This window comes from Ammospiza caudacuta, chromosome 7 (assembly GCF_027887145.1).
Source record: "Ammospiza caudacuta isolate bAmmCau1 chromosome 7, bAmmCau1.pri, whole genome shotgun sequence".
Lineage (NCBI taxonomy): Eukaryota > Metazoa > Chordata > Aves > Passeriformes > Passerellidae > Ammospiza > Ammospiza caudacuta.
The window spans coordinates 3,040,781-3,066,693 of NC_080599.1; the positions used below are offsets into that span (position 1 = coordinate 3,040,781).

Consider the following 25,913-nt stretch of genomic DNA (forward strand, 5'->3'; position numbering starts at 1 on the left):
TTGGAACAGCACCACCTCTTCGGTCTCCTGTGCTGGGGCAGCTCCAGGGCCTTCTTCCTCGTCCTCCACGCCGACCAGCTTGGACACTCTCAGGGCTCTCTGGTCCTTGGCTGTTGCTGGAGCACGCCCCAGCAGCGAACCCAGCCGGTTGCCACTCCTGCCGGGCCTCCTGCGCCTTCCCTGCGGACAGGACGCGGCTGTCAGCGCTCGGCCCAGGGCCTGCAACGACCCCCGAGAGCCCCTCACCCGTCCCGGGCCGGCCATGCCCAGGCGTTCGTTCTCGGGAACGCGGCACGGGAGGCTCGGGGCCGGCGGCCATGCTGCCGAGCGGCGGAGCTCGGGCCGGGGAAGCCGAAGTGGAGGCGGCGGGAGTGGCCGCGCCGCCTGTGTCCTCTGTGGGCCCCGGGAGGAGCCGGGGCCAGGACCAGGGCCGGAACTGGACCCTGTGTCGGGTCCGGGGCCGGGCTCGGGCCAGGCGGAGCCGAAGGGCGGCAGTGCCGCCCCAGCCCCCGGCACTGATGCCCGCCCGGCAGCGCCACCGCCAGCACGGCCAGAGCTGGGCGGAGGCGAGACCGCGGCGGGATGGCTGGGGCCGGGCACGGGGCAGCCCCGCCCGGGGCTGGGGGCGGGCCGGGGGCATGGCCCGGCCCATCACGGGGAGAGGGAGGCGGGGAGAGGAGAGGGACGCCGGGCAAGGGACCCCGAGAGAAGGGTGCCCGACAGCGGGAAAGGGAGAGAGAAAGAAAGAGAATAAGAGAAAGAAAGAGAGAAAACGAATCTACTTTTGCTGCTTCTTCCACTGCTGCTGCCGCCGCTGCTGCTGCCACTGCTGCTGCCGCTGCAACTGAAGCACCGGGGCCGTTCGTCCCCGTGTCCGTTCCCCGCTCGCCCCACGAGCCCCACGTTCGAGCCCTGTGCGCCCCGGGGACAGCCCCTCCGTCTGTCCAAACACGGGAACTTTGCAGCCTTGAGCCCGGATGCAGAGCCCTGACTCCTGCACACTGGCACAGCCATCCCCTCCCCTGCTGCTGTGCATTGTCCTTGCTGAGGGTCAAACATTGCCAGGCCACCTTCCCTTGCGGCAGGATTCCTGCCTGAGATGGAGTGGGGATCCATTCTGAATTAGGTGAAGTGCCTGGAAGAGGTGAGAGGTCTGTAGGACCAAAGCTGAAGGAAAGGCCGCATTCCAGAGACAGCAAAGAGACAGAGAAAGAAAAACAGAAATTACCCCAAGGTCGATCTGCCCCAGATCTAGGAATTCCTCTGATAAAGAAGAACTAGTGCTAAATGTCACGTGGAATGAATATGTATGAACTTATTGTGAAACTGTATGCATATGCATTTGGGAGGGGGATAAAAGACGACCCGAAGTCTTCAGAGGTACGCTTGCCTATTGGGGAGGCTTGCGTCCGGCGCGTGCTGTAATAAAGCATACCGGGCTTTACAACTTTTACGAAGTTGTGAGGTTTCTTCTTTTCTCCGCAAAACATTCTTGGCGAGCCAGCCAGGAGAAGGAGATACTTTTCGTCTCCATCTCTGTCCCCGCAGGGGCAGGGAGGGGACCGACGGACTCCTAGGCGCGCCCCAGGATTTTCCTGGTGGGGCTCCGCTCGTCTCGGCTTGCCTCCTGCTGGGACAGACAAGGACCTGCTGGCCTGCAGAGGAAGATACGGTATGTACTGAGGGGCCCCCGGGGGGGAGGAAGGAGAGCAAGAGAGTAAATCACCCAGAGACATCTGGGTTTAGCTGATAGAGCAGCTGAGTTCAGCTGATAGAGCAGCTGAAAACTGTATTAGAGACGGGGTTCATCGTTCTGATAGAGCGGAACCGCTAGCAACTCTGGGGGTGGGCTGGGTGAATCCGTGTATGCGTGTATTGGGGTTCATTGTTCTGATAGGGCAGAGCTGGACCCGAGTATGTTTTCTTTGCCTGTGTGTGTGTGAGTGGTGTCCGGACACTGTGTGGCTGTATGTTGCATTGAGTGATCAGCGCGCTGTATTTGCAATTGTGCAAGTGTATGAAGTGTATGTTGTATAAAAGAGAGTAGATCCATAGTGCTCTACTGCGCGGGAGAGGGGAGTCCTACCCGCCGCCGGAGAGGCAGAGTAAGTGCCGGCCGAAGCAGGCTGCGCGGGGGGGAAGCCCTACCCGCCGCTAGAGAGGCTGAGTAAACGCCAGCCGAAGCAGGCTGCGGGGGCGGGGAGAGCCCGACAGAGAAAACAGAGGAAAACAGAGTAAACTGTAGAAAAGTGTGGGTGAGGACGGTTGTTGGATAAAGGTGGTAAATTGTGGTGTAGGTTGTGCACGCTTTCACTGTGGCTAGATGAACCCGAGGGGTTCCTCTGCCTCAGTGGTTTGGACTCGACCCCTGGGAGTTTGTGAATCCAGTGGATTATTGGATAGATAGGGGAGATGAACGAGTTCATTTAGAGGGGCTCTACCGGACTTCAGCTGGCGCTCTCGTAAGTCTGGACTGGGAACAGCTTGCCGTAGAGGATTTAGAGCTCCCTGTAATAAATGGAATAGCTTGCCTTTGCGGGAAATTTCCGGTAGCCTTTGGTGCATCAAGGGGCTGGCACGCTGCGTGGGTATTATTACAGTGCATAGTTTGTGGGAAATGCTGGTATTGCTGTTCCAGCAGGCGACGGGGCACTTGCCCCAAGTGTAAGTTAGAGGTTTCTCATCGAACTAATTCAGAGTCTAAGATCTTAAAGCTTTTGTGTGGGAGATCGCATCTGGTACCTGCCACTTGGAGTGTGTGGGAGGAGGACTGGGAAGCTACTGTGAAGTCCTGTGAAAAGAGGTTTGGGTGGAAGCGAGAGAGGGCAAGAAGGAAATAATGGGAACTAACCAGAGCAAGGAAGTTCCATGGGCCAGCCCCTTAGGGTGCATCTTGGCCCACTGGAAGGAAGTCACTAGCCGGGGGGGCTCTGAGAATAAAAAGGATCTAATCCAGTATTGCACACGCTGGTGGCCCTTGTACAGGTTAGGGGACAGAGCAAGGTGGCCACCCACTGGAACCCTAGACTATAATACTTTACTGCAGTTAATGTTGTTTTTAAGACGGGAAGGTAAATGGGATGAGATTTCATATGCTGATATGTTTTTTGTTTTAAGGAATCACCAAGAGTGGCAAAAGGACTGTGGGATTAAATCATCCTCAGACCCACTGGTCTTGGCCCTTGAAAAAGATAACAAGGCAAAGAGAGGGCAAATCAAACGCTGTTGTTCAGCGTGCAGTATAGGGCAATGGTGTATGAGATCGGATAAGGTCTATCGCTCTGAGGAGCAAGAACAGGACACATTTGAGTTGGTGAAAAGTCCTCCAGCTCCTCCCCAGGGGGGGGAGGCAGAGGAGGTTGAGGCTGAAACTGAGGATGGGGAGGAAGGGAACTTCCCCAAAAAGGAGGAGGACTCAGGTGGGGAGGGCACATCTACCAGAACCCACCCTACGCATGGGAGTCCAGTTGCATCTAGAACTAGGAGGCAAGTAGTGCTACAGGCCCCTCTGCGACAGGCAGTGGGACCAGAAGGGGCCAAATTAATGATCAAAGTGCCATTTACCACCCTTGATTTAGAAGCATGGGAAAGGATTGCAAGGAATTATCGTGTTGACCCGATACTCACTGCCAAATGCCTACGATATGTTATCAAACAACACAATCCAGACTGGGCTGACATCCAGCTACTACTAGATGCTTTCACTGAGACTGAAAAACAGCTGATCTTAAAGACAGCAGGGAATTTGGCAGAGGATTACTGTAAGGCCACACAGCTGGATGTAAAAGAACATTTCCCCCTCCAAGATCCAGAATGGGATCCTAATGTGTCGGCAGAGGTAAAGAAATTACCAGAGTATCAAGAGTGGATAGAAACAGGGGTAGAAAGAGCTATTCCAAAAACCATAAACTGGTCTGCCTTATATTCCCTTAAGCAGGGGCCTTCTGAGACTCCATCTGAATTCCTAGAGCGTTTGAGGGATGCTATGCGTCGTCATACATCATTAGATCCGGAGTCTGAGATAGGGATAAATCAACTAGTTAATTCATTTTTGGGGCAGTCTGCTGGAGATATCAGGCGTAAACTTCAGAAAATTCGGGGACCAGATGGGAGGAATCTTGAAGCTTTGTTAGAGGAAGCCTGGAGAGTATTTAGTAACCGGGAGGAAGGATATAAACAAGGAATGAAAAGGATGGTGGCAGTGGTACAGGAGGAAAGGCAGAGGAAATATAACCAGAGACCGCCGACACAGGGACCACCTCGGCTGGACAGGAACCAGTGTGCAATCTGCAAAAGAATTGGTCACTGGAAAGACCAATGCCCAGAACGAAGAAGGAGTGGCCAGCAGATGGCTGCACACGTGCAAGACAACTGAAGAGGACCGAGGGATTCTACCCCAGCGGATCCACTGGTTATAACAATGAGGCTGGGGGAAGAAGGGAAAGAAAAGGGTGGAATTTTTGGTTGACACGGGGGCTACATATTCAGTTTTAAATAAGGCTTTAGTACCTGTGGAAAATGATTATGTTGTAGTGCAGGGGGCATCTGGCCAGTCTGAAAGGGCATATTTTTGTAAACCTTTGAGGTATAAATTGGGAAAACAATGGGGTATTCATAAATTCTTGTACATGCCTAACTCACCAAGAGCACTCTTAGGGAGAGATTTATTGGAACAGTTACAAGCAACCATTACATTCAAAAAGGGGGAAATTACTATGGAGGTGAATGATCAAAAGTACATAGAGTTATTAAGTTTAACTCTGACAGCTATTGGCATTAAGGAAGAAATTGATGAAGAAATACTGAGTCAGGTATTTCCTGGGGTGTGGGCCTCTGATGTGCCAGGGAGGGTGAAAAATGCCTCTCCCATAGTAATCAAACTCAAGGAGGGGGCGCAACCAGTGAGAATCAAGAAGTACCCCCTAAAGAAAGAGGATAGGGAAGGAATCAGCCCAATAATTGAAAATTTTCAGTGGTTAGGATTACTGAAAGAATGCCAATCTGATTTCAATACTCCCGTCTTACCTGTTCGGAAACCTGATGGGTCATACCGGATAGTACAGGATTTGAGGGCTGTCAATAAAATAACAGAAGATCTGTATCCGGTGGTAGCCAATCCATACACTTTATAACCAAGAAGGGTGGGCTACCATTGAAAAGAAGCTGGTAATCCCTTCCCATCTATTGTGGTCACTAGTAAGGGAGGAACACCAGAAAACACACTGGGGAATAGATGCCCTATACACCTACCTGATTGAAAGAATTGTTGCTAGAAATTTATATGCCACTATTACTCAGGTGACCCGACAGTGTGATCTTTGCCTCCAGACTAACCCCAAAAATACCCCCAGACCGAAACTCGGTCAGATTGGGAGAGGCCATGGGCCTGGACAACAGTGGCAAATTGACTTTTCAGAACTCCCAAGGAAAGGGGGGTATCGATATTTGCTGGTATTGACAGACACATTTTCAGGGTGGCCAGAAGCGTTCCCCACCAGAACTGTCAAAGCTAGAGAGGTGACCAGAGTACTATTACAAGAAATAATACCACGCTTCGGAGTTCCAGCCACAATATCCTCAGATAGAGGATCACATTTCGTTTCCAAAATAGTGCAACAGATTAGTAGCCACCTGGGCATAGACTGGGAACTCCACACCCCATACCGCCCCCAATCAAGCGGCCAGGTGGAGAAGATGAATCATTTGATTAAACAGCAAATCATAAGACTGGGGCAGGAAGCTAATCTACCTTGGCCCCAGGCTCTTCCAATAGCACTGTTGCGAATTCGAACAAAACCTCGAGCTAAAGAAAAGTTAAGCCCTTTTGAAATACTCTATGGAAGACCATATGGAATACAAAAGGGAGTGTCCACCCATATTGGAGAGGTAACACTAGCCACCTACATGGTGGCTTTAAACAAACAGCTCAAGGAAATTGAGAAACATGTGGCTGGAACTCGGAGCAGGGAATTAGATGGGCCAGTACATAATATACAACCTGGAGATTATGTATATGTTAAGTCTCTTACAGAAAAGACCTTGGAACCACAGTGGGAAGGACCATTCCAAGTGCTTCTCACCACCTTCACTGCAATCAAAATCAAGGAGCAGAACGCCTGGATTCATCACTCTCGGGTGAAGAAGGCCCAGAAACCTCTTGAGGAGTGACGCCAGGAGACAATGAACTGAGACTAAAACTTACTCGGGCAAAATGAGTATATTGCGGTCGGGAGTAGCTCATATTTTAGTTTGTAGAATTGTTTTGTGTGTAATCATAACTGAAGTTTTAGAGCTTGAAAGTACCCTTATTCAGAGCAATGCTGAATGGCCTTGGTCCCAGGCGTTTAATCAGTATACTGGATCCATGGGAAAACCTTCTGAGATAAAGAATTTAAACCTATCCACTGTGGTAATTCATGGAGATCAGGTATATGGGGAGCAGGAATGGCAGGAATGGAAGCTGTGGACACTTCAAGGGATCAGAGGGGAAGGAATTAAGGTAGGATGCCAGATGATAAATGGGACAGCTTATGAGAGACCAAATGAAATTAGTGTCTCAACCTCTCCTGGTGTACATGAACTCCAGGAAATCTGTGATAGCCCAAATGAATCAGACTGCTGGTGCAATTTCACCTTAATACAGCCTGTAGAAATAACTTGCCTTTGGGCACAGGAAGATATCGGGCTTTCATTTAAATTCAAAATAGATACTACACCTTTTACCACAGCAGAACCCTATACAGCCCACACTGAGACTCAAATAGTTCAGACTCAACCCAAACTTGAACCTGAGGTGTATGGGGTAGGCCCCTATGTAGTAAGGAATGTGCGTGAGCAGCAACTATTAGTCAACCCAGAATGGTCTCTCAAATGTGTGGAGTTGATAATGCAAATGAACATCTCAAAAATCCAACCAGCCTGCTCCTCCTTCCTAAAAACTTCATTTGGGGGCTGGACAACATGGTTACAAAAACAGGCATACCTCAGGAGCAGAACAAGAAGGGATCTAACTGGCATATTAGGGACAGGATTAGGAGTTTTAAACTGAATTGATTCAGAAATACTGATGAATAGGTTGGCCACTGCAGCAAGTAGCCTAACAAAATTGAAGCAACCCTTGCAGTCATCTCTATTGGCATTAGGAACTAGCCAGTGGCAGATTTCGAAAGTTCTGTCAAAATGGGAAACGGCCGGGGACCAAGACCACAAGCTGATAGCAGAAGCACTTGGTACAGTTCGAGATAATGTGTCCTTAGCTTTCAGTTGTATACAAGCACAGTTATGGATGCAGGCAACAGCTGCTCTGATCATACGGGAAGGGGGTGAAGGTAATTCTCCAGCTGAAATTCGGAAGGTTGTGTGGGATAATGCAATTGATTTTGAAAGGAAATTTCAGTCCTGGTGGGCTATGGTGAATTTCACCTATTATCCTGTTTCTAATGTGGCAACTGCCTTTGTGCTTACCATACGTAATGCCACTGTTTATGTTATCCATCCCATCATCGCCCTAGGATTAAACCATGAAAAAACTATACTCTATCCTTCAGAACATAGAGTGTGGGCACGAAAGATGAATGGAAAGTGGCAGACAGTAAACTTAGAATCCTGCATTACTAGAGAACAGATGGGATTCATTTGTGAAAGCAATACTATTAATGCTCAGGATGTGAGTTTGGACACTAAACAGAGTATTTGTCACTTCGAAGTCCATCCAGTCACTGACCAGAAAACTGTGCTCGTATATACTGGAAAAGGGTGTGTGTGTCTGAGGACTGCCTGTACTGCAGTAAATATTGATAGCAATGATGTTATTCTGTCTAGTAAAAATCATTATAACTTCTGTATTTGTAATTTTGTTAAGATTATCGGGTGTGATGTTTCGTACTTGGCCCCAGTGACATCCCACCAGCTGATTAAAGCTAATTACACACTGTATCACAGACTACCACCTACCCCTATTGGGATGAACCTTACATTAGTGAAACAATTAATTGAGCACCAAGACTTATTGGAAATCCTGAAGGAAATCCAAGAAAGTGGAAAGAAAACCTTAATTACTGTCCAACACGATACAAAGGAGATAACCAGGGTTCTACAAAGAATAAAACAGAATATAGATCATCACTGGTGGGATGTGATCTTTGGGTGGTCACCAACTGCGAATGGAATCTTTAATAAGTTGTGTCACCCCATTGTAGTCTTACTAATATTAGTTGGGATAAGTTTAGGACTATCTATTACATTGTTAATTTGGAACTGTAGGATGCTACAACGAATAGCTGTATTAACCTCTTTGTCAAACGTGCATGGTGAAGCGTTAAAAGACACTTATTGTCGCGGGGGTTTTCCTTAAGTAAAAGAATTTACTTATTTCCTAGGAAAGGGGGGAATGAGACGGAGTGGGGATCCATTCTGAATTAGGTGAAGTGCCTGGAAGAGGTGAGAGGTCTGTAGGGCCAAAGCTGAAGGAAAGGCCGCATTCCAGAGACAGCAAGGAGACAGAGAAAGAAAAACAGAAATTACCCCAAGGTCGATCTGCCCCAGATCTAGGAATTCCTCTGATAAAGAAGAACTAGTGCTAAATGTCACGCGGAATGAATATGTATGAACTTATTGTGAAACTGTATGCATATGCATTTGGGAGGGGGATAAAAGACGACCCGAAGTCTTCAGAGGTACGCTTGCCTATTGGGGAGGCTTGCGTCCGGTGCGCGCTGTAATAAAGCATACCGGGCTTTACAACTTTTACGAAGTTGTGAGGTTTCTTCTTTTCTCTGCAAAACATGCCTGACCCCATCACTGCACTTACACCTTGTCCTGGTTAAGGACAAATTAGGGGAAATCTCCAAAAGGGAGCCCCCCAAAACAAAACAAACCTCCAACCACCCCTCCCCCAACACCGGGTTTGGGAAGGAATTTCTCGGAGGAGCAAAGTGGAAAACAAAACCTATTTATTTACAAGTAACAAAAGAACACTCCCCAACACAAGAAAAGAAAAGAAAACAAAAAACAGACGGTGTGTTGAGAGGGCGCGGCGCTTCTCTGCAAGCTTCGGGTGTCCTGGACGTCTCAGGTCAGGTCTGGAGCCGGTCCAGTATCTTCAGGGGACGGTAAGAAAGAAGGAGCAAGAGAAAAGAAAAAAAACAGCACAAAAAGCAGAAAGCAAGCAAGCAAAGCGGCTAGCCAAGCCAAGCAGCAAAAGCCAAAAGCAAAAAGGCCTGGTCAAACACTCCCCCCTCTCTTCCCCGCCCCGCCGCAGCAAGACGGCCGGGGGGGGGGGAGGAAGAGAGAAAAGGCACAGCTGCCAGACACAACACACGATATTGGGATAAAGGCTGTCAACCCATGACACTCCACCCCTTATCCCATATCGTGAATATACAATAAAAACTTTCATTTCACTTACTCACATCTTTGACACTTACGCATTCCTCTCATCTTACTTGCTCAGACCTTTGACACTTACAGTTTCCTTCTGTCTCACATTCAACAAACAATGACATTCATATATGAGTCTCATCCCACAATCAGGTCTCCCTGAGGTACACACCATGTTGTTCCATCTTTCTGCATTATCCACCATGTATAACCTGGTCCTTGAGCAAAGACAATCCCACGGATGGGTTTGTCTGTACTCGAGGCAGGGTTGATCCATACTGTCTTTCCCAACAAACCTCTGACATGGGCCACTGGGGCTTTATCCCCATCTACTATATTAAGGAGCTCACACTGAGCAGGACCCGCTCGGTTGGTGGAACCTCGAGTGTTAACTAACCAGGTAGCCTTTGCCAAATGCTGCTCCCAGTTTTTTAAAGACCCCCCACCCAATGCTTTTAAGGTGGTTTTCAACAATCCATTATACCTTTCCACTTTCCCTGCAGCTGGTGCATGATAGGGGACATGGTATATCCACTCGATGCCATGTTCCCTAGCCCAAGTATTAAAAAGATTGTTTTTAAAATGAGTTCCATTATCCGACTCAATTCTCTCGGGAGTACCGTGCCTCCAAAGGACCTGCTTTTCAAGGCCCAAGATAGTGTTACGGGCTGTAGCATGAGACACAGGGTAGGTTTCCAACCATCCCGTGGTGGCTTCTACCATGGTTAGCACATAGCGCTTGCCCTGGCGGGTTTGAGGCAGTGTGATGTAATCAATCTGCCAGGCCTCCCCATATTTGTACTTAGACCACCGCCCCCCATACCAGAGGGGCTTCACCCGCTTGCCCTGCTTGATGGCAGCGCACGTCTCACAGTCATGAATAACCTGAGAGATACTGTCCATGGTTAGATCCACCCCTCGGTCTCGTGCCCACTTATAGGTGGCATCTCTACCCTGGTGGCCTGAGGCATCATGGGCCCATCGTGCTAAGAATAACTCTCCCTTATGCTCCCAGTCGAGATCTATCTTCAACTCCCCTATCTTTGCAGCCTGATGTACTTGCTGGTTGTTTTGCTGCTCTTCATTAGCTCTGCTTCTGGGGACATGGGCATCTACATGGCGAATCTTCACAGGTAACTTCTCTACCCGAGTAGCGATATCTTTCCACTCTTCCGCAGCCCAAATTGGTTTTCCTCTTCGCTGCCAGTTCGCCTCTTTCCATCTCTTCAGCCATCCCCATAGAGCATTGGCTGCCATCCAGGAATCGGTATACAAATAGAGCCTTGGCCACCTCTCTCTCTCTGCAATACCTAGGGCCAGTTGAATAGCTTTGATTTCAGCAAATTGACTGGATTCACCCTCTCCTTCAGTAGCCTCTGCAACCCATCGAGTGGGACTCCACACAGCTGCTTTCCACCTCCGTTTCATCCCTATGACACGACAAGAACCATCGGTGAATAGAGCATAACGTGTTTCTTCTACTGGTAACTGATTGTATGGCGGAGCTTCCTCAACCCGGGTCACTGGCTCTTGTTCCTCATCTGCGACACTAAAGCTTTCACCTTCAGGCCAATTTGTAATTATCTCCAGGATCCCAGGGCGATTTAACTTTCCAATTCGAGCGCGCTGCGTAATGAGGGCAATCCACTTACTCCAAGTAGCATTGGTGGCATGGTGGGTAGAGGGAACCTTTCCTTTGAACATCCATCCCAACACCGGTAGTCAGGGTGCCAAAAAGAGTTGTGCCTCTGTACCAATCACCTCCGAGGCGGCTTGGACTCCTTCATAGGCGGCCAAGATTTCCTTTTCTGTTGGAGTATAGTTATCTTCAGACCCCCTGTAGCTCCGACTCCAAAATCCCAATGGTCGGCCTCGGGTCTCGCCAGGTACCTTCTGCCAAAGGCTCCAGGACAGACCATGGCTCCCGGCTGCAGAGTAGAGCACGTTCTTCACATCTGGTCCCGTCCTGACTGGACCAAGGGCTACAGCATGAGCGATCTCCTGCTTGATTTGGACAAAAGCTTGCTGCTGCTCAGGGCCCCAATGGAAGTCGTTCTTCTTGCAGGTAACCAGATAAAGGGGTCTCACAATCTGACTATACTCAGGGATGTGCATCCTCCAGAAACCTATAGCACCTAAGAAAGCTTGTGTTTCCTTTTTATCAGTTGGTGGGGACATGGCAGTGATTTTATTAATAACATCCACAGGAATCTGACGCCGTCCATCTTGCCACTTCACCCCCAAGAACTGAATTTCTCGGGCAGGTCCCTTGACTTTGCTCTTCTTGATGGCAAATCCAGCTTCCAAGAGAATATGAATTATCTTCTCTCCTTTCTCGAACACTTCTATTGCCGTGCTCCCCCAAACAATGATATCATCAATATATTGCAGATGTTCTGGAGCCTCACCCTCTTCTAGTGCAGCCTGGATCAGTCCATGACAGATGGTAGGACTGTGTTTCCACCCCTGGGGCAGTCGGTTCCAGGTATACTGCACTCCCCTCCATGTAAAAGCAAACTGAGGCCTGAATTCTGCTGCCAGAGGGATGGAGAAAAACGCGTTAGCAATATCGATGGTTGCATACCACTTTGCTGCCTTAGACTCCAATTCGTACTGCAGTTCCAGTATGTCCGGTACAGCCACACTCAGTGGTGGAGTCACTTCATTCAAGGCACGATAGTCCACAGTCAGTCTCCATTCTCCGTCAGATTTTCGCACAGGCCAGATAGGGCTGTTAAAGGGTGAGTGGGTTTTACTGACCACCCCTTGGCTCTCCAGCTCTCGGATCATTTTGTGGATGGGGATCACGGCATCTCGATTCGTCCGGTACTGCCTGCGGTGCACTGTTGAGGTGGCAATTGGCACTCGCTGCTCCTCTACCTTCAAGAGTCCTACTGCAGATGGGTTCTCTGATAGTCCAGACAAGGTGTTCAATTGTTTAATACCCTCTATCTCCACTGCATCTATTCCAAAAGCCCACCTGAATCCCTTAGGATCTTTGTAATAGCCATTCCGGAGGAAGTCTATGCCCAAAATACACGGAGCCTCTGGACCAGTCACAATCGGGTGTTCCTGCCATTCCTTCCCAGTCAAGCTCACCTCAGCTTCCAACAAAGTCAACTGTTGTGATCCTCCCGTCACTCCAGCAATGGAAACAGGTTCTGTCCCCACGTGTTCCGATGGCATTAAGGTACACTGTGATCCAGTGTCAACCAATGCTTCATAGTCTTGTGGCTCTGATGTGCCAGACCATCTGATCCACACCTTCCAAAAAACCCGGTTCTCCCGTGCCTCTTCCTGGCTGGAGGCAGGGCCCCTCTAAGCCAGATTGTCCTTCTTTCCTTGGGCATATGCCTTAGAAGTTCCTTCAAGGGGATCGGACATGTCATCGTCATCATTATACTTAACATCTCGGCTACGAGCGACCGGAGCTGCTATCCTTTTGGTGATACTTTCTCTTTTCTTCAAATCACGCACCCGTTGTGCCAAAGCAGTGGTGGGTTTTCCATCCCATCTCCTCATGTCTTCTCCAGACTCACGCAGAAAAGCCCATAACTCAGCCCGTGGGGTGTACCTTCTCTCCCCATCAAAGGAGCGCCAGCGTTGGACACCAGGACCTCTAATTTGTACAGCTGAGATTTGAATAAGGTCCTCCTTAATCTCTTCCCGGAGTTTCTTATGATTCTCCTCAATTTTATCCTCTAGTTTCTGCAGTCAGGTTTCCACTGCTGCAATTCTGGCATGAGTTGGGCCATGCACAGCATCTGCATACGCTTGAAGCTTCTTTGCCATATCGAGCACAGTCTCATATGTATCATCCCGCTTCATTATTGCTAGGGCAGAAGTGTATTCAGGTGGCCCAAGTCGCACAAGTTTCCTCCACATTACAGGCGTGCATGGTACCAGGTCCAGATTTCTAGTTGTTGTATCATCTGAGAAAATAAGCTCTGCAACCGCCATCTCTCTCAGGCGTTGGATCCCCTGTTCTATGGTCTTCCACCATGTCTGCTGCATATAGAGATCATCCGTACACAGGTATCGTTCTGCTACGCTTCTTAGGACCCATTCCCAGAGGCTGTGAGGGTTAGCCCCCCTCATCATACCTTGATCGATGACAGGATCATGTGACAGGGATCCCAAATGCCTCGCTTCAGTACCATCCAAAATCGTAACCTCCCCTGCAGCATCCCAAAGGCGGACTAACCGACTAATTATAGATTCGTCAGGTTGTCGTCTGTAATCCTTTCTTAGGCCTCTGAGGTCCTTCAGAGAAAAGGAGTCAATATTAGCTCCAGATTCTGTGCCCCTTGATGTGGCCTCTGATTTTGGTGAGGGTCCTTCTCCTGCATCATCATCCTCATCATCCTCCACCTTTCGATCGGTCTTGCCTTTACACTTGCCTATACCTCTTGTATTAGCTGCAACAGCCATGGTTTGGGGCCTACTGTCTGATGCAGCTGCTAGCCTGGAGCCTGGGATGTTAGCTGCAGCCTGGGTCACTGGGGTAGTAACTAACTTATCTCCCTGTTCCCTTTCTGCTATCTGCTGCTCCACAGTATCTAGCAGAGTACGGTAAACAAACGCCAAGGCCCAGCTCACTGCAGTAATCCTTTCTTCCTTAGTATTACCATGGCACTTCTCCCTCAAATACTTTGCCACCTCGACTGGATTCTGAATTTGATCAGATGGAAAGTCCCAATCTATAGGATCAGAAAATTCCTTTAAAGTCTGGCCCATGTCCTTCCATTTCCCACTCCAGTCAAGATTTTTCCTGCTTTGTTTTACTCCTAAGTCAGGAGTGTCTCTAACCCCTCTAGAAATCTCAGTCTTCATTTTATACACACTCCAGACAGTATAGAAAAGGCTTAATAAATTAAATGCCAGAAAGATGGTTTCTTTCAAACTCAGGGGAAATTCAGTATTTTCTAATAGAGATGTCAACAATTTGGAGGAGAAGAAGGAAGACAAAGGCTGAAAAGCCCCTTCCCCTTCTTCTCCCCAAACAAACTGAGTAAACAACCATAATAACAGTCCATACATTCCTGAAATAAAGTCCAGCATTTTTATCCGACACATCATCACACATAAGACCAGCACAATGACTATTCTGGTTAGTGCCCCCCGCTTACAAAAGCTACTTATTAGGGCCAACATCAGAGCTATTTTTGGGTAAGGAAATAACCCCAGGGACCACAAAAGTATTAAAACTTCAAAAACCCCTAGGGACCAGAACGACCAGCAAGCTTCCACTCCAAATGACATTATGAATCACCGATATGCCCACAAAATAGCCAAAACCAAAATATTATTGTTATAGGTTTTTTTCCACTGTTTTTTGGCCTCCGTTTCCCGGCCAATGCACCAAAAAGTATATTGTCCTGGTTTAGGACAAATTAGGGGAAATCTCCAAAAGGGAGCCCCCCAAAACAAAACAAACCTCCAACCACCCCTCCCCCAACACCGGGTTCGGGAAGGAATTTCTCGGAGGAGCAAAGTGGAAAACAAAACCTATTTATTTACAAGTAACAAAAGAACACTCCCCAACACAAGAAAAGAAAAGAAAACAAAAAAACAGACTGTGTGTTGAGAGGGCGCGGCGCTTCTCTGCAAGCTTCGGGTGTCCTGGACGTCTCAGGTCAGGTCCGGAGCCGGTCCAGTATCTTCAGGGGAGGGTAAGAAAGAGGGAGCAAGAGAAAAGAAAAAAAACAGCACAAAAAGCAGAAAGCAAGCAAGCAAAGCGGCTAGCCAAGCCAAGCAGCAAAAGCCAAAAGCAAAAAGGCCTGGTCAAACACTCCCCCCTCTCTTCCCCGCCCCGCCGCAGCAAGACGGCCGGGGGGGGGAGGAAGAGAGAAAAGGCACAGCTGCCAGACACAACACACGATATTGGGATAAAGGCTGTCAACCCACGACACACCTCCAGTGTTGCTTTCCTGTAAAAACAGGGGAAGGAAAACTGTGTGTGGCTCATGGTATTTTAGACCATCTAAAAATCACTAAGTCACAGATCTTAGAGGTGCTATGCATCTGGAATTACTGGGATGGAGAAGTAGTGCAACATGGAAAAGGGGAGCATAGAAATTAATAGAGGAAAACATCTTGGATTGTTTCTTTCATTTTCATTTCTCTTCTGGAAAGCTGTTTCAGTTTTCCAGGAATCTTCTCCTGTCTGCTCTTCCCAAGAATCTCTCATGGAGAGTAAGGTTGAGCTTCGGTCACAAGACTTTCCATCAGGAAATTATGCCACTGGTGAAATTTTCATTGTGACTGTTTGTGCTGGTTTAGGGCAAATTTTGGGAGGAAACCTCCAAAAGGGGTCCGTCTAGAAAGGAAGTTCAAGCAGACCCTCCCCCTACTAGTTCAGGAAAAGACTTCCCTTGAGAAAAGTGAAAAAACCCCAGTTTATTTCACAAGTGAAGTATTCACAAGCATGAAAAATGAATAATATTAAATAAAACCTCGGACGGTGCTGAAGAGATGGCAAATTCAAAAAGTCCTTTTTGTGGGTTGTAGTTGGCTCCCTCGGTCTCTCCTGAGTCCCTCTGGTGCTGGAATGCAGTGTCCCAGAGCTCGGTGGGCCACAGGTGTGAGCTGCTGCCGGTGTTTGTCTGGGTTTTCAGTCCAGAGCAGGTTTAAACAATTCCAAGAGAAAGACAAGTCACAGTCCAAAGGAACTTCTCTGCCTAAGCTAGCTAAAACCAAATTGCTAGACCTAGGCTGTGAAGGCATCAGAATATTTCCAAATCTGGGCACTGGCACTCCCAGCAACCACCAGAGCTGGATGGTGCTGGAGCCAGAACCTGCAAATTTCAAAATTATGGCTTTCTGTGCCAGCAAATCACTGGACTTGGGCTGTGCTGGCACCAGGTATTTTCCAAATCTGGGTACTGGGGCAGCAAACACAAGATGTGGTCAGTGCCAGACCCAGTAGCAGAAAGTTGCTGGGTTTTGGCTTTCTGTGCCAGCAAATTGCTGCACTTGAGCAATTTCCCAGCACTGGGAAATTTCCAGATCTGGGCACTTGCACAGCAAACACCACATCTGGGTGGTGCTGGTGGGAGCACTGGGAAGCTGCTGGGTTCTGGCTTTCTTTGCCAGAAAATTGCTGCATTTGGGTTGTGCTGGCACTGAGAAATTGCCAAATATTAACTTTCTGTGCCAGGAAATTGCTGGAATTATGCTGTGCAGGCATCTGAAAAATTCTGGATCTGGGCACTGACGGTGTCAGCAAACACAAGATCGGAGTAGTGTAGGCACCAGGTATTTGCCTGGTTTTGCTTTCTTTGCCAGCAAATTGCTGCACTTGGGCTGTGCTGGCACAGGGAAATATCCAGATCTGGGCATGGGCGGTGCCATCAAACACCAGGTCTGGGTGGTGACAGTCTTGGCACCAGGAAATTGCTGCCTTTTGTCTTCTTTTTCCAAAAAATTGCTGCACTTGGGCTGTGTTGGAATAAGAAATGTCCAGACTGGGGTACAGGCAGTGGCAGCAAACACCAGATCTTGGCATTGCCGGTGCTGGCAGCAGCAATTGTCAGATTTTGGCTTTCTTTACCAGAAAATTGGCTGGTAATTGGACTTGGCTCTGCCAGAACAAGGGAATTTCCAGATCTGGGCACTGGTGGTGGCAGCAAACACCAGATCTGGGCGGTGCCAGGCCCAGTAAAGTTGGAAATGAATTTGTAGAGAATTTTTGAGGTTTGATAGAAGGTTTCTATAGTATGTATACAAGTGTCACGATCTGTCCTTACAAACGGGTTTTGTGGTAGTTTGTGGGTTGATCTCAGAGTGCAAAAAACACCGACACGGTACAGGGAGTTGCTGCTATAACCAAAACAAATGTACCTTTATTGAATAACCACAGCAAAATGCATTGAGGAGGAACTGGGGGGAAAGGGAAAAATAAGGAAAAAGAGGGAGGAAGAGAAAGGAAGGTATAGAGCTACCAAATGTTTTACTAGGCCAGGACTAGACCCAGAGCTAAGCAAACTCATTCAGCCAGTTGACATTGTGTAACATCAGAAGCTGGCAACCTTGAGGACTTGGCTGCCAAAAGGTGACAGTTTGCACTGGGACCAGAAGTCTTTTTCCCTAAGGCAAAGCAAATTGAAATGTGAAGTTTAAAAGCTTCAAATTACTATGAAAGGAAACTGCAGAATAATTTCTGGAAGTGCAGCATTGTCAATGACCATGCAGCCCACCAACAGCTGGAGCTGAATCCAGAATGGCTTCTTCCAGCTGGGCAGGAATTCATTCCACTGGCAAGCACTGGTCCATGGCAACAAATTATCCCCTAGCTCTGGGCTGAATGGCGCCCAGGCTGCAGTACAGATTTGAGGAGCCCTTGTCACTTGTTATTGGCCTCCCAGTGCACTCATCCTTCTGCAAACAAGGTGCAAACAACACAGCTGGAGTGCTGTTCTGGGTAAATATACATACAGGTGATTGCCAAAGCAGTGCATCATTTCCCAGTGAAATCCATAACCTCTTCTTACCTATGGAATTGTGATTGAAGACACCTGTGAGCTAGATCTGTGGGAGATTGCAAAGGAGCAAAGCTTTGGGATTTGGGCACACTTCTCTTGGTTTCTTTGCTCAGGCCTTTGGTGAGCACAGAACACACCTAGGTAGAAAACCTTTGACTATACAGGATCTTTTGGATCCATTGTCCCCCAAACATGTCAATGTGTGGCCCTGTTACAATGACAAGTTGAAAACAGCAGCACAAATGACACAAAGAAAACATGGCCAAAGAGGAAGAGGAGAGGCCCAATGAGGAAAGGATGTGGTGAGACACTGGCACATCGAGTGAGCTGCACTCCCATAATCTCTAGGCTAGCAGGTCATGGTCTCACATTCTCCTCTGGGTTTATTTAAATGTTATTTATTTCTTTTTGTTTTTCATCATCAAAATAAAATATATACGATTAAAATATGTCATCAAAACTTAAAGACAGAATCAAAAGACATTAATTCAAAACTACATCTAAAGATCAGAACATATGTACAGATGTAACTATCAAGCCTAACACATCAATCCTATTCTTCAAACACTCTTCACACAGGCGGCAGCTTCTTCCTGAGCTTGGAGGAAAGAGAGCTCTTCTGGACGGGAGGCGAGGACTTTGTGGGTGAGGGAACATCGGAAGTGTCCGGAGAAAACTTCTCGGTAGGACTGTAACCAGCCAGATCTGCAAAATGGAGACAAAAAGTTTAACAGAGAGGCAAACTTTAACAGAGGCCACCATGTAAACCTAAAGCATCTGATGCTCCATAATTCCTGGGACACATTTCCTGGAAATGTCTAAACAGCTGCACAGGGAAACATGCTCCTGCTGGCAGACACTGAGGCAGGCCAGGGCAAACCCTGAGCCACTTGCCCAGAGCTGGCACAGGCCCAGCCTGGCCTCTGGGCTGCCCTGGGACAGCAGGGAGCCCAGAGCCCTGTGCTCTCCAGGAATGGCTCAGCTGCACATGCACCCTCCTGCTCCTCTGCCTGCCCCACAGCTCAGCAGCCCCACAGCTCCAGGGGCACTGGCAGCAGCACAGCTCATTGCAGGGGCACGTGCAGGGCACAGCTGTTCCCTGGCAATGTGCACAGCCTCTCTGGGCTGCCACAAGACCCTTCCTGCCAGCAGAGATTGGCCCAGCTCCCCCCTCACCTCTGCGTGCGGCTGAGCCATGACTGCCCTTCATCTTGTCCTCCATCTGGAGTTGCTTCAGCCCCCCATGCCATGACTAGGAAATGTGATGGAGAGAGTGGGGGCAGATGCACACCCTTCCTTAGGATTTTGTCATTTTTGGCACAGCTCAAAAGGCAAATCCAGAGGTGTCCCACTCAGCGCTTCCTCAGCTTTCTGGAGAACATCTCGCCTTCACCAGCCCAGCATTTTGGAGAGGTTTTCCCGCACATGTGGAGGCTTGCTGGCAGCACATTCCTTCAGCTGGGTGCCCATCACCTTGCAGAGGGCAGAGGCCAGCTTGGTGGCCACGGTGTGGACGTTGGCGCTCCACACAGGCAGCGCCTTGTTCTCCAGGCAGGACCAGAGCATGGGCAGGGCATCACGCTGGACGACTTCAGGGCTCCTGGCATGAACCCCCTGCACAAGCACTGCCGGGACAGAGACACGGCTCCTTACCCACCAGCCTCACTGCAACAAGGATCTGCCTCTGCCTCTGCTTCTTGCCAGCCTCTCTGGCCAAGAGCAGCCAAATAGCACCCAGAGCCCCTTGATCCAGAAAGGGGCAAAGCAGCTGAGCATCCTGGAAACAGAACCACCAACCCCTCAGCACTAATTGCTCCAACCAGAGCCTTGTCCCTGTGGCAGACTTCCTACCTTTACTAAATTATTTCACAATCTCTGCATGAACAATGAATGAAATGTCCAATTGCCTTTGGTTTCCATTAAGAAGTTGTCTAAACCCACACTGAAGATTTGGAAATGCACCATAGAGAGGAAATGGAGAGATTTCTAATAAAAGGGATGATTCCATTTTTGTAACTTTGATGTCAAGTGCCAAATGTCTAATCTGGCTCTTCCCTGTGCTCAGTGGCACACAGCAAAGGGCAGGGTTAGAACACACCTCAAAACTCCAGCCCACCAGAGATGGCTGCTGCCTGACACCTGGATGAGAAACATCAGTGGCCAGCTGGTGTCTTTGGCAGAGTGCTTTTGGGGCTTCCAACAAAGAGCTGTTTCAAACCTCAGGGCATCTTAGATAATTACCCAAACCCCATTGCCCTGGCATTTGGACATCTCCACCTTTTAATGCCACTTCCCCTCTCAATGTAAATGGCATTTTTTCTTATAATGTCCATTTGAATAGGGGCATAGAGAAATAAAAAGGCTACACAGGGGACTGAAATGTAACCAAAACACGAGTCTTTCCTCATATTGTCTCTGAAACCTCTCTGTCCATTTTCTGAACTGAATTTTATCAAACACAGACAAATATTTACTACCAACAGGCTTCTTGCATGGCAGATTTGGCTGAGAGATCAAAACCTGAAATGCTCTGGAGACCATTCTTATTTTCTGATCAGACAAAATGTTATCTAGCAGCCATTTAATATTCTGTGGTGGAAGAGACCTAATTTTCTCTATGCTGTTAATCCACCAGCAGTCATCAACATTAAAAGAGCTCCTGCAAGTACCCAAAACAAATTCTGCTACGCAGGAAAGGGTTGTGGTACCCATTTTAAAATGAGAATGCATTTGAGTTTAAATGCAATTAAAGACATTGGTGACTACTGAACGTGAGGAACAGCTGTCTGTTCCTACTAGAGAGAACATCTGCTCTTTCTAAAGTACTCATAATTTATGGTTAATTCCTTTATTTGAAAAAGAGATCAAAAGAACTGCTAAACTAAATTCCCTATTGCTGGAGATCTACTTTATTCAAATGGTCTTTAAGGCCCTTTGACATTCCCAATTGCTAAACATGCCCTTTAGAGACTCCTAATAAAGACACAAAGTGTATTAAACCTTGCATTTAAAGATGTTGGCATAATTAGCAGTGGATTTAGCCCCAGTTAAAGCAAGGCTATCAGTAATCTTCTCCACTATATATTGAGATTATCCTTTTTCCATTCCTTGTCTATTGCTGACATAGCAAGCTCCGCTGAGGAATCAATTATCAGCTGCATTTGTAGCATTTTGGACAGCGCTGACACAGGCAGACACTGTTTGCACACCCTGAAAGGCTCAGTCCAAAGCCCCTCTGACAGCACAGGCAGGGAGCCTCAGCACTCTGCTTCTGTCCCTGTGCCCCAGAGGCTGCCTTGCACTAAACCCGTGCCTCTGATACCTCTGTTGAGTTCTGACCTAAGCTGTGACCCCCAGGCTCTGCACGGTTCAGCCTCAAAACTTTCCAAGAGAAAAAGAATTCTGTGAGGACAAAACAAACGGATGCCCTGAAACAGCATTGGCCACCATTTCCCCTCAAAGATCACAGATGTCCCTGTGCTTCCCAGAGAGGAGCCAGCTGGGGCATTTTTAGCCCTCCCTTTGCTGGAGGTGGTTCTGAGATGCCCCAGTGAAAGCTCAGCCCCAGGCCGAGCGCCACCCCCATCTCAGGTGCTGCCCAGCTCTGCAGCAGCCAGGGAAAACCTGCCAAACCCACCTGCCTTGGCTATGGGGCAGCAGGGATACGCTCAGCACCTCCTGGTTTGGAGGAGCTGCTCTGCTGTCTGCTCACAGGCATTCCCTGTAAATGCTCCCTGGGAAGAGCTCTGGGCTCAGAAGGGGAGGCCATGCCTGTGATACACTCGGTGACATCCAGCAGGGCTTGGCCACTCAGGTGATTCCATTGGTAGCTGAACTCTTTCAGCAGGGACACTTTATATACAAGGGAAACACAGGTTTCTGCTCACTTTGCTCAGGTAATAGGACAAAGGACAGTGGGGAGGGAAAGGGCAGGGCCAGCCCCATTTTATAAAATAAAGTACATTTCTGCAGATTTTTGAATCCTTTTTTTCTTTCCTTCCAGCCTACTTGGCAGGGTTTTAAATTCCAAAAGAAAAGCTCTCCTTTCACATTTGTAAATCCAAAGTTGTATGTTGTAGCAGGAGCTGTGTTAAAACATTTCACATCAGGGACCTCAGGAGTTCAGTCACATGGAAGCAGCGAAAAGGTTTTGCATCCCAGAGCACAAAGGAAGAGCCCCATACTTGGGACACAGAAAGGCACTGAGTCAGGCAGTTCCTGAGTTCACAAAGCAGCTGGGGAGGAGAAAGTGGAAGCTCCCCTTGAAGACCTGCCTCTTCAGCACTATTTTTTTCAGGCATATTCCCCTAGTGCAGCATTCTCAGAGCTGACATAAATGTGTGTGGCAAAGGAATTTAGAGCAGCCCTTGCCTATGTAGTTAATTGCTGTGGCCATCTTGCCCCACGCAAAACAACACGTGGAACAAGGCATCATTGACAGCTGGGTTTATACCTGTTTGATATAAAGAAATGAACTTGGTGAATCACAAGTTCCCCTTTGAACATAGAAGACAAAGAAGAAAAGTGGAAAATAGGCAGCTAATGCCTCTAATGTAGAGCCTTGCAGGTGGCTGCCCTGCAGAAGCTCTCATGGTCAGTGTCCCTTCATGCCAAAAGCAAAGCTGTTCATTTGGGAAGTCAGACAGGGCCCAAGCAAACTCCAAACCCCCTTTGCCCCTGAACTGTAGCAGAGCTGTAGTCCAGGACTTGCCCTTCAGACAAGCAGCACAGAGCCAAGGGCTCCTGGGACTGTTGGGAAATGCTGATCCCATTCCAGCCTGTTGGGGATGGTGCATAAGGACTGCACCTGCACAGCCTCTGGTGGGTGTCAGCTGCAGTGTTCCACAGACAAGAGCAGCTGTCAAGGCACTCAGCGCTCTCTTGTGCAGGAGAGACAGAGACGAAGCTGAGGAGAGTCCCTGCCAGGGCTCAGCCTTACCCAAATGAGCAATGGATTCTCCCAGTGCTTTCACAGCTGCCCCACGAACCCTGGGATCCTTTGAGTTCAGGTTCTTTGTTATTCCTTCCACCAAACCAATGATCACCGGGTTCAAGGCATCTTTCAGGGCTCCTGTGATTTCAGTCAGCACATCCAGCACCCTCTGCTTCACTTTCTTGTGGCTGTCAGATATTCTCAGGACAAAATAATCAAAAATCTGTGAAGAGAACAAGCAACGTGAAAGCTGGATTCAAATGCCCCTGTTTGAAGAGTGGATGTAGCAGTCAGCAATGTCAAAGATGAAAGTGATCCTTTCTGTCAGGTCAGCACTTGCTTGCACAATTTCACTGTTTTCCTGTGGGCCACTCACTGGAATGGTGGCACAGCCTCATGCTGGTTGAAAGATTTTCTTCTGTTTTTAGGAGGTTTGGCTGGGGACTGAATAGTTCCTATGGTATTTCTCTCCATCTATAAACCACTAAAAAAATTCCATTTATTAATGCTAAAGAGTACCTTTGCTTTGAATGGAAGCAGATTTTTACAATGCCCGGTTCTCTATACAGTTGTCTCAAGTACGGAGGGCAATTATGATTTTGCCATGGCTGGAGGAGATCTAAGTTTTCTTTTGTTTGTCTCAGAGGCAGTGTCTGGAGAATTGCAGGGCTCTGACCAACTCTTCCAGGATCCAGACAATTTCTCTAAGTAACAGGTGGACTTCTGAAATGTAATGTGCTGTACAGCTCTCATTAGAGCAGGTTCAGTCCCTTGACAGCCACATTATCAGGCACCTTTTCCTGGAAAAAGGGAAAAAGCAGCTACTGGGAGGAGAAGGCAGAGATGAGTCCTTAGCTGTTTTCCTCCTTTTCCAAAGAGAAAAAAAGACCTCCAAGAAGGGTGAGCACTGTCTTTACCAAGAGGAATAGGAACAAGGATGGAAATGAGTAGCCAGAGCTGTGCCTGTGTACAACAAGATGGAGTATATAAAAGTAACCTTTAAAAAAAACAACTGGGTCTAAACCAACCCAGCCTGATACTTCTCTTCGCTATGCAAACTCATTTTTGGTCTAGAGAACAATTGCCATGCTTTCAGGGGCTGGATTCCCTTCACTTCACCCAGCTGGGAGTAGGAGACAGCAGCAGTTACACCAGCAGAAAATTCTGCCATCATCTGATGAACAGCATCAATAGGCACCTGCCAGACAAATACAGCTGGACTGAAATACCTTGTCCTGAAGCCTGGACCTGAATTACATTTGTCTGGGTGAGAGGGACCAGCATGTCCCAAACAGCCAGGACAGAGTGCCAAGACACACTGAATTAACTTTGCTGCTACAGGCTTAGGAAAGGAGCTAAAGGAAAGGAGCAGTGAAGATACCCTACATACTTGGGCAATGTTAGTGGAGATGAGCTGGGGGCTGTTTTTGCACAGGTCTAGGAGGAGTTCCACTCCTTCCATCCTTGTCTGAAACCCCTTGGCTTTCAGGAGATGGTGAAGCTTCTGGAGCAGCTCCATTTCTTCCACAGCTGGAGGTGACGTGACCTGGGCTTTTGCACAGGGTAGGAGGTGTCCATCAGAGGGAGATTTCACCCTGGAAAATAAAACCAAATGAGGACCTGGTGGTGATAATTATCACAGCATGGCATCCCCATAGTGGAAATAATTAGCATGGGCTCCACGTTACCATACCGTACCGTACCATACAGAAACTCATCACCCTTTCAGACAGTCTGGTACAGACAGCCCAGATTGGTCAATTGAATCCAAAACACCATCACCAGTGGCCAATTAAGAAATTACCCTTTGGTAAACAAATTTCCATAACACATTCCACGTGTTCACAACAACAGGTGCAGCAAGTGAGGATAAGAATTGTTTCTCCTTCTTTTCTCTGATCTTCTCACAGCCTTCCCCAGAAAAATGCCTGGGAAAGTTGTGCCTGCTGCTCTCTATGGAGACAGCTGCAGCCGCAGACAATACCTGCAGTTAATTGTGAGCAAAACATCTTGAGCAGCTTTCCTAATTATGTGATTTCAAGCTGCAAAGTCATGGGGCTCTGAAGAACAACATGGACCTCATGACAATCATTACAGGAGACAATCTGCAAGTGACATTCTCACCACTGCTCACTCAGGAAAGCCAAGGATGAGATGCATCTGATCTATCTTCAGATGGCTGCCAGGGCACACAGGTCACATTGCTTTGTGGAGAAAGAGAGACATCACTTCCAAGTTTAAATGCCTCCTCATAAGGGACGTGTGTGTCTTAGAATAAGGAAACTCATCACTCTGGAGAAATGTCTCTACAACCAGGCATGACAATCTGGAAAAGTAGCTGAGATGCATTCTGAACAGATAAACAGGGCCATATTTGAAAGATTCAGAAAATCAGTAACAGAGATAAAAACAGAAGCCAAACATCCCAGACCTACACTCACATTTCATTTGCTTCCCTAGAGACTAGATGCACAGCTTAACAACCCCACTGGGAACAATTCTCCTGATCAACCTGTCTCTTCCATGAGCATGGGAAGATGCCAGCTGTGCTACTGAGGCATGTGGTCACTTTCCTGTCACTGCTGAGCAGGACAGAGCTAAATAAATCCCCTCTGCTATCAGAGGAGAACAGGTACAAGCAGCTCTGCAGCTGCCATGAAGAGACAGCAAGGAGCAAATTCCTGTCTTAAATGCTGATTGCAGCACAGGGGGAAATAAACCAAACATGCTTTCCATCAAGCAAATTACATGAAGGACAGGAATATCAAGACAAAAAGTCCACATTGAGACAGCTGTTGACTGAAGTTGTTCAGGAATTGCTTTGCTACTTACTACTCAAACTTGGCACTGTTTAAGGGTAAGGAAACCACGATTCCGCCAGGCCAAACACACGGATGAGAACTGTATCTTTGTGGAATGGCATCTTGCTTCCAGACTGAGATTTCCCATCAAAACACCCATCTGAAAAAGACTCCACTCAGGTAAAAAAAAAGCCCTGTTTGAATTTACTTGTCCCAAGTCATGCAGCAGAAACTTGGCTCTCTCCCAGCCTCCACAACACTGCCCTTGCCATGCACTGGATCATCTGAGCTGCCACCAATGGTTGTCTGTTTGTCTCT

General features: G+C 48.1%; 1 protein-coding gene across 1 annotated transcript in view; it reads left to right on the top strand.

The window, feature by feature from the left end:
* Nucleotides 1-317: 317 nt before the first annotated feature.
* The window catches only part of LOC131560173 (thrombopoietin receptor-like), a 33,263-nt gene continuing 7,667 nt past the window's right edge, over nt 318-25,913 (top strand). Inside the window, 2 exon segments of the mRNA XM_058808838.1 lie at nt 318-566; nt 2,352-2,462. Coding sequence (XP_058664821.1) covers nt 318-566; nt 2,352-2,462 — 360 coding nt within the window.